General features: G+C 49.7%; 1 protein-coding gene across 1 annotated transcript; it reads left to right on the plus strand.

The window, feature by feature from the left end:
- The first annotated feature begins 5,487 nt into the window (after nucleotides 1–5,487).
- Nucleotides 5,488–6,740, plus strand: LOC119332783. Its single transcript, XM_037605935.1, has one exon. It carries the CDS (start codon nucleotides 5,623–5,625, stop codon nucleotides 6,562–6,564), a length of 942 nt encoding a protein of 313 aa, XP_037461832.1. The 5' UTR covers nucleotides 5,488–5,622; the 3' UTR covers nucleotides 6,565–6,740.
- The last annotated feature ends 2,930 nt before the right edge of the window (nucleotides 6,741–9,670 follow it).

The raw sequence follows: 9,670 nt of genomic DNA on the forward strand, positions 1-9,670 counted from the left end.
GGAAGTGCTACCCATGCCATCTTGGCTTTGCGTGAAGGGGTCGGCCGTGCCATCCACACCGCCCATGAAGGGGCCTCGGCCGTCTTGGCTTTGGGTCTCGTTGGGATCGTAGGCCATGTCACCCACACCGCCCTCGAAGATGATGTTCTCCATGATGAAACGGTTGGTCATGTCATCGTTTGTGGTCGCTGGCATTGTGTCGAACAGGTTGCGGGCGTCAGGATGCATACCGGCGAGGATCTCGCGCGGGCGTTTCCTTTGGCCCCCAGTGAACGACCCGCCCGCCACAGGTGTTGCGTTGAGGTCGGTGGCCATGGGTGAGGGCTCGGTCGTGGTCGGCGCGACCACGCTCACCTCCGGCGAACAATCCCCGGGAGAGGTGGAGAAACGGGAGGTTTGTGGGTGGGGATGAAAGTCGGGCGTCTGCGGCGTGGTGGACGTGCGCAGCGACTCTGGCCATGGCGGACGAGCAGCCGACGAGCCCGTGCTGGCCGGGGTTGTCAAATCCTAGTTCATATTGTACGATTTCTTTCTAAAGCCTAAAATAATGGACAGTTTCCATTGGCTGTGCCAATTGGATTTCACGGTATACTTTGCTTGTTACTAAAAAACTGGCTAGCTATTGTGTTTATACCATGGCAAGCTAAAATTTGATGACGTGTATATAGAAAAAAAACAATTGATAATATCGAAGCTTGTCAAATTGACAACTTTTTTAGAGGCCGGTCAATTTGGTATTCAACCGATAAATGGCATTTTTTTACTTGCCAGACATTGACATACGTGCCAAATTTTGGTATTAAACCATGCATGCCATCAATTTGCACGGATAAAGGCCCTTGCTACGAAACCTCACTAAACACTACAACCTATATCCCGTCCTCGCCAGGCGGCGTGTGCCGATCGTCTTTTCAGGTAGCAATGTTGGCGCGGGCGTTTGCGCTGGTGAGGGGCAAAGGTACCCAATGCCCACCGCTAAATCGCTTCGTCCAGAGCTCCGGCGCTCTTCGCCGCCGCTTCCACACGCCGCCGCAGCAGTTTTACCGTCGGTCATCACTATCTGACTGTGCCTCCCAGGAGCAGCAGCCGCCACAAAATTACAGCACGGGAACTCCCCCTGCCTGTAGTACCATGCAGAACAATTCCTCCGCTAAGGAGAATGCAGCCGATTCTTGTCTTGAACCTACTGCAAACGATGATACTGCAGAGGTGAATTTTGATCAGAGGTTTGCGATACTGAGCAGCATAGGGGAGTGCACCAACGAGGACGACCTCAGGACGCTGCTGAAGAAGAAAACTACTCCTGTCTGCTACGTCTGGTGCGATCCCTCCCCATCGATGCACATAACCCAGGGCATCACGATGGCGATCAACGTGAACAAGCTGCTCGAAGCCGGCTGCAAGGTCAAGATATTCATGGCGAACTGGTTCGCTCTCACAAGCTACAACGTCAGTCTGAGAAAAGTCATTGACGTCTGCTCGTACAACACCGAGATGTGGAGGACAGCCCGCATGCGCCTCGACGAGGGCCCTGTTTGGATCATGGGGTTAGAGTTAGTTTGGGTTAGTTGGAGACTCAAATAACCCAAAAGTATCCAAACAGAAAGGATTAGAGTGGGTTAGTTTCATCTAACCCAACTATCCCGATGAAGAGGTGCTTATTTGGGTTAGAGTGGGTTAGAAAATAACTCTAACTCTAACTGTGTTAGAGTATTCAAACAGGGCCGAGGTGGAGCTCGTTCGCTCGTCAGACGAGATCAGCCGCGACCTGCGTCGATACTGGCCGCTCGCCTTGAAAGTCGCAAGGAGCGCCAATCTGAGCGAGGTGACGGAGTGCATCCTTTCGTCCAAGGACACGAGGCCGTACTACGACGAGCCGAAGTCGCTCTTCTCCCACGAGGTCTTCGTCACGTGCATGCACTCCGCCGCCATACTGTCCCGCGACGAGGCGGACGTGTGGCTGCTGGACATCGGCCAGCGCGTGAGCAACAAGGTGGCCGAGCTGTACCGCGAGCGGGAAGCGGCTATGCGCGAGGATCCGCATCGGCCGGTCGTCGCCCTGTTCCACGGCGTGCTGCCCAGCCTGCTCGAGTACCCGGAGAATGAGATGTTCAGGGACCCGAGGTGGACGATCTACATGGAGGACACGGAGTGGGAGGTCGGCCGGGCGATGCGGAAGGCGTTCCCGCCGGGGACCGTGGAAGGCAACCCGTGCTTGGAGTACATCAGGCAGATAATCTTTCCTCTGTTTGGGAGGTTTTAGGTGGAGAGGAAGGAGGAGGACGGTGGTGACAGGGCGTTCTTGAGCATGGAGGAGCTTGCCGCTGACTATGAGAGCGGTGCTCTGCAGGCCGCCGACGTGAAGCGGGCGCTTAAGAAGGCCATTAACGCGGGAAGTGGATTTTTCCTAACCAGTTACCCGCACAACCTGTATCCTGGCCCTCCATTTAGGGTCATGTCCAATCAACCTGCCCCACTGCGTTGTCAGCCATGCAGTGTACTTCCCCGTCATATTCACATGCATGCTGCGGCTCATTTAACAAAATTACTGAATAACCAAATATGCCACCATTACTTTTAAATAAATTACGTAAATTTAAGTTCGTTTATGTGTTGGAGTTTGTCACAACCAGCTCTACAAAACAAGTCTAATATCAATATATTTCAAATTAAATTGTGAGCCCAAGATAAAATTAAATTGTATGTGGCTCAAAAAAGTTTCATAAACATTTCATCAAAGTTCGGCCAAGCTGTTGATAAAGTTCTTTGTTTCCACATACATTTTCTAGCAAAGTTCTTTCATATTCCTAACAAAGTGCAGACCCATTATTTAGAAAATTCTTCAGCCCTGATTCTGTTTTTTGGCACTTTAGAATAAAAATGAAAAGTTCTTCACTGTTTAAAGCAAACGTTTTTTTAAAAAGTGTTTCAAATGTATCCAAGACTGTACTTGTTTAAAGGGCTTGGTGTCACGAGTTCAAATATGTAAAAAATTTTGAAAATGACTTTTTGGTTCTAAAGATATGTACCATCTAATTGTCGAAAGAAAATGAAAAAGATGCGAGTTAGAGGAGAGAGGGAAGCTAATGTATGCATGTGTCAGGAAGAGAGAGAGAGAGAGAGAGAGAGAGAGAGAGAGAGAGAGAATCCACGCACATGCAAGGGCGCGCATCTGCAACTCCGCGTGGACTAGCAACGGCGTCTAACTGGTTAGGATTCGCCATATTCGATTAACGCGGCGTTGCAGCCCGTCCGTGATCACTTCGGCTTCGCCAGCACTAGCAGCAGGCCCTTGAAACGGCGATAGGTTGCCGTGTCTTTCATTTTGGCTGAGCGCAACCCAGTGTCATGCATGCATGCAGCGGATTAGGTGATTTTATTCTTGTGGTGACCGGACGGGAGACAAGCTGTTTATGGCGGGCCGGCGACCCCGGCGAAGGCCGCAACACTCAGCCCCTTCGCCGTACCTTTGCACGCACGCATGGTGTACGCCGTCATTCCTCCTCCCCTTGGCGTTGACGTCTAGGAGAGCGATTGACCGATCCATTTACTCGTCCATCATAAAGGAGATTAAATATCTTATGTCTTTTTGTGAAAGTTGTATTACTATCGTAGCCAGAATAAGGTTAGTGATAGCCTAACTAATTTTGCTCGTATTGAGGGTAGTACCATGACTTGGTTGGGTTCTGTCCTCACGTATCCATAGAGTTGGCTGCGATGGACTGTACAAGTGTGGAGTTTGAGTAATACAAGTTTTTTCACCCGCAAAAAAAGACGTCTAGGAGAGCGATTGAATTGAGTCGCGAGAGGTTGCTGGCCGGGGATGGAAAAGATGTGACCTTTGTGCCGTTGCCTCTGTAATCTCGGAAAAAGGAACCGCTAGCGCAACACGTCCGCGACGACTGCGAGCTGGCAAGAAATCGGCTGCATTCGGTGAAAAGGCTGGAAATCGACGGAGACGAAGATCGTGGGGTCGATTCGGTGCACATGGAGAGGAGATTACTGGGGCACAACCAGTCGACGACGGAGCCATGCATATATCGGACCGGAGGCAGGAACGAAAGTTTGCAACCCAGCGGCGTGGAGTGAGTCTGGACGGTGATTTAATCCAAGGACGGCCAAAAAGATGATATCATCGGATATAAACCCAATTATCAAATTAGACAATATATTTTATAGCTCAAATCGTTTATTAGATTAACAATTCGTTTTCATTGTTAGCTTCATTCCGACAAGAGCTTCAAAACTAATACTTGTGCATATTTTAACAAAAAAAAAATCCTCTTTTGCTTTCCACACACAAATACATTAGTTGTCATGTGAGGCATTTCTGCACCCAAGCTCAGCTGCCCCCGTCGATGAACGGTAATAAAAAACTATAAAAGAGACTCAAACAATCTAGAATTTTTACACATCAAAGTTGAGAGAATCTTCTAGGCGTGTGCCAAATTTCAAGGTGTTTGAACATTTGATGAGCTCTTGGCAAAAATAAAAACAAATTGGCTTATCAACGAAACTTTCAAAAGGTGCACCGTGTAGACCAAATTTCATACTTTTTTATTTTGTTTGCTACTTTTTTTGTTTTACTATTCACTGGGAGCAGATGAGCGTGGGCACCATTTTGAATTATTGCTAGTTGCAATTATTTTGTAACGAGTTACCAAGTAAATCTAACACCAATATAGTGAAATGTAGTGACAAATTCATATAATTGCCAGATGGCAATTATGTTTCCCCAAGAAAATTACCTTTTATTACCGCCTAACAACACCTAGCCCACCAAGATTCAAGTCCTGATGCTTGTATTATTTCTGAATTTATTTCAGGATTTTCGGCGATGCGCTTTCAGTGGGAGAAGACGTAACCGTCGACGACGAAGCGCCTATGATGACTTAGTAAATCTCAAGATGATGCCGGCTCAGTCTATCGAAGATGCTCATAAGGATAGGGTGTGCATGTGTGCGTTTACAGGAGTGAGTGTATGTGTGTATGTATGAGCGCTTGCGTCTGTACTGTGTTTAAAAAAACACCTAGCCAGCTGCCTATTTTGCAACGCGGTAGCACGGTGCAACCTTGGTATAAAACTATCAATAGATCGAGAACTTCGTAAATCGCTGGGTGGTAACTTTAGAAGGAGATATTTCTTTTGTCCAACATACTCATATAGTTCTCGCAAAAAGAATACTTGTATTGTTTGAGAGTAAAACTATTTTGAACTTTTTAGTCGCAAAAAACAAAATCTTGATAATACCATCCTTCTTGTCTTTTTTACTATGTACTATATGCACGGATTAGCTACCGATGTGAAAACACATAACGGTTTAAGGCTAATCGGAACAAGCTGGAGAGATGGCAGCCAGCGAAAGTAATCCTGAAAGTGATATTGGTGGGGCACCATTGGTTGGAAAAACCAACCAATTGCCTGTTGCTCATGCAACGACTTGCATGCCTTTAATTTTCAAAGTCTTCCATTGACCAGCGAGGCAGTGAACGGTGAACACACACATCATCGCCCAAGTACTACAAATCTACACATCTCCTTCAGGCTTCAGGCCTTGATCCATTCTTCCTACAATTCCTTGAGGCTTCGACCAGATCACAACTCTCCAGTTACCGCCAGCCATGGCTGCCAGGACCACCTCATGCTTCACCTTCCTCAAGGAAGCGCTGGTCCTCCCCACGCGAAACCCCAAGCTCTTCGCCCCCATCCTCATCCTCCTGGCCATCATCGCCTTCCTTGTCCCCGCCGTCAACGTGGTCCTCATCCAGCCGCTCACCGCCCAGATGCTCCGCCACCTCACCGAGATGCAGACCACCGACCCCTCAAGCGCCGAGTTTGCCAGGCTCCTGGAGGAGATACGGCAGGAAGCCAGGGAGCTCGTCCTCATCTCCGTCGGCCTGTTTTTCGTCACCCTGGCGCTGGTCTTCGCCAAGCAGATCCTCGCCTTCTCCGCCGCCTCCACGACCTACTCCGGCGACCGCTACTCGCTCGCCGAGCTCCTCCGAAGGGTGACCAAGTGGGGTAATCTGAGGGGCCCTCTCGTCACCGTGGGCGTGGTCACCGCGCTCCAGCTCACGTTCATGGCGCTCCTGGGCGCCTACCTCTCCACCGTCATGCGCCACGCGGAGGCGCTCTCCGTGCAAGGTGCGCTCTTCGCCCTCGCTTTCCTGGCCTTCATGTACTTCGGGGTGGTGGCTGTGGTGGGCGTCGCCGTGTCGGTGGCCGACGAGGGGTGCCGCGGCGTGCGCGCGCTCCTGCGGGCGTGGCGGCTCATGATGCGGGTGAGCAGGAAGGAGGGCGCCCTGCTGGCGGCGGTGATGCTCCTCCTGTCGACCGTTGTGAGCCCGGTGTACGCGCTGGCGCTCGTGTACGCCAAGAAGAGCATGGCGGTGGGGCTGTGCCTGCTGTTCGGGTATGCTCTCCTGTCTGCTGCGGTGGAGCTGTTCTACATGGCGGCGGCCACGGTGTACTACTATGAGGCCATGGAGAGCAAGGAGGCGATCCTGGCTTTTGATGGCTACTATGCCAAGATACCTTCCGGTGAGGGTGAGGCAAATGTCTGATTGATCGGTCGGCCCCGTATAATATAATGACTAATGAGTCATACATATACTTGTGGTGCTTCCTAGCTGCGTGATCATTATCATTGTACTACGTACATTTGACTAAGTCAATCCTCGATTATACATACAGATACAGGAGAGTAAAAATACAAGTGCAGGTCAGCAAATTTGCATTCCCTTCTTTGTATGGTCAGCTGCACATATTCAGGTCATGAAATTTGGATTAGTCAGTCAATGCAGTGTGCGGAGCCAGACCCTTGCAAGGCATAGGGCTAGCAGGCAGTGGCGGAGCTAGCATTTGACACCAGGGTGGTCCGTCCCAATTATTATTTTTGATAATCAATATGACATGTGAAAGTTCTAACTAATTACCAATATCACAAAGAAATAGATCAATATCACAATATGAACTTGCAAAAACACTAAAATCCTCAATTAAATCTCTGTTTTGCATAAAAAAGCCTACATAGTACATACTACATGGACCATAGTACATACCTTGAGAAATTCAAAAAGACTATGTTTCTGGCTCACGCTTTTGCATTGCCATGAAGGTGTCAATTATATCATCTTCATTCACCTCGGAGAAAGCATCCCTCTCAATGTATGTGACTAGACAATCATCCAAAAGACTATCGCCCATCTTATTTCTCAACTTGCTCTTGACTAAACTCATGGCAGAAAAGGGAAGGAACAGATGGGTACTTTGGTACTCCTTTCCAACTCTGTTTGAAAGCATGCGTAAATTACACGTCTTTCCAACAGTAGCTTAAGCTACTGGCCATTTGAGTGAAGATGCTGTGAGCATGAAATTAAATACACAACCTTATTACAGCCCCTCAATCCAATTAAGACCCATAATACAACATGAATTCTGTTTAATTAAGCATGGCTGGACCTGGACAGTAAGTTCAACATTCAGTTCAATACCTCAAAAGTACAAAACAAAATTAACAGTCTCAGATTTCTGATGCAACCATGAACCAGTGTAAGATGTCTGAATTAGCCTTTTCTTCTCAGTTTAGGATGTTGTGTTGTACCTTGTAACTAGTAATTACTCGGATCAAAAATTATATTACCACACAGGCAATGCACAACACAACAAATAGCAAGCAAACCCTAAATCAAAAATTGGGGAATTTGGGAATGGATGAACGGTACCTCAAATCAGGCCGAGCCGAGTGCCGTAATGCGGACTGGGCGGCGCCGCCGGCTTGCAGGGGCGCCAGGCGGCCGGGACAGGGCAGGGTCGCGGCCGGGGGCGGTGGCAAGGCTGGCGCCGAGCGCCGGGCAGGGCGAGGGCGCAATGGGGGAGGCAGGAGGCCAGGAGCAGAGGAGACTCCTGGGCGGCCGGCGACCGGCGTCCCGCGAGGCCGCGAGGCAGGCAGAGGCCGGGACGGGGGCGGCCGGCGGCTGGGTGTCGGGTAGAGGGCCAGCGCGTTGTATGCCTGTATGTGCGTGGTGCCTGGGGTTTTGCTGAGAGCGAGAGCGTTGGTTGTTTTGGGTCAAAGTGTTGTTGGGCCGTTTTTTTTCTTCTCTGGCCCATCTATATAGGTATAGGCCGGGTCAAAATCCCCGGCCACCCTGTAGCTCCGTCACTGCTAACAGGGGATGAGAAAAGTAAGAGAATGGTGAAGATACATGTTTAAAACATTTTTGGTTCAGGAACAAAAGTTGCACCCATCGCGGAATAGCACCAGCAGTCCAGCACACAACCGGCGGCTAATTTTGGTGTTTTGACCCTTTTACGAAAGTTGAGCCAATCTAACCGTAGTTCAAAAATGTTTCAGGATCTGACCATTTTCCTGAAAAAAACTAACAAAGGGGAGCTGGACTTGCGGTGAGAAGGGCTCAATCGACCACATACCATATTCATATGGGAAGTCTTGTGGTTCCAACACGCGTGGCTCCACGCCAATTCGATCAACAAAGACAAGCTCCAAAATGGCGTCGAGCAACGACCACGTCAGAGAACTCGAGGGAGAAGAGGAGACAAAGAGATGGATGGATTTTGAGGATTTGCAGGATCGGTGGATGAATAGCATTACTATGGATTGATTTCATAAAATGCCATGATGCGCTCTGAGGACCAGAAATTAAAAAAAAAATACCCACTTAAGAGGGTTTTATGCAAACATACGACGGCGGGGTTGACGTGGCCACGTTTAGATTGATTTGTATGTAAATGAAATATTATTAGAGTTGATGTACCACTCTGATGGGGTTTTCAAGTTTGTGTACGGTTTTGTTATCGTCGTGGTGGCAGTTGTGGCGTTGTCGTGGTGAAGTCATGATAGATGCCATGAGATGGCTAAAAGTGAGGGGTTGCGTGAGGACGCCGAGGGGTTCTGAAGGCAAGGTCAATACGCGCGAGAGCGAGACTCAAGACGTATCCATGTTCGGAGCCCTCCGGGGGAGGTAACACCCCTAGTCCTGCCAAAATGGTATGATATGCACAAGAGCTACAATGGTGCTCCTAGATCTGTTCTGTGGAGGAGGAGTAAGGAGCTACAATGGTCCTTGAGGTTTCCCCACTTGGTCACCCTACGGAGGAGCTCGGCGAGGGAGTGGCGGTCGCCGGAGTAGGTCGTGGAGGCTGCGGAGAAGGCGAGGATCTGCTTGGCGAAGACGAGCGCCCGGGTGATGACCGTGAGGGCGACGACGATGAGGATGAGCTCCCTGGTTTCCTGCCATACCTCCTCCAGGAGCCGGGCGAAAGCGGAGCTAGAGGGGTCGCTGGTCTGCATCTCGGTGAGGGGGCGGAGCATCTCGGCGGTGAGCGACTGGATGAAGACCACGTTGACTGCGGGGATGAGGAAGGCTATGGCGGCCAGGAGGATGAGGATGGGGGCGAAAAGCTTGGGGTTCCGCGTGGGGAGGACCAGCGCTTCCTTGAGGAAGGTGAAGCATGAGGTGGTCTTGGCAGCCATGGCTGAAGCCTGAAGCCTGAAGGAGGTGGGGAAGAATGGATCAAGGGATGGAGCCTGAAGAAGATGTGTAGATTTGTACTTAGGCGATGATGTGTGTGTTAAGTGTTCACCAAAAATGCTAAACGTATGGGTTGTTACATGAGCTTTACGGGGACCCTTTCCTCTAATTTGCTCCG

The sequence above is a fragment of the Triticum dicoccoides genome, chromosome 7A, assembly GCF_002162155.2.
Source record: "Triticum dicoccoides isolate Atlit2015 ecotype Zavitan chromosome 7A, WEW_v2.0, whole genome shotgun sequence".
Lineage (NCBI taxonomy): Eukaryota > Viridiplantae > Streptophyta > Magnoliopsida > Poales > Poaceae > Triticum > Triticum dicoccoides.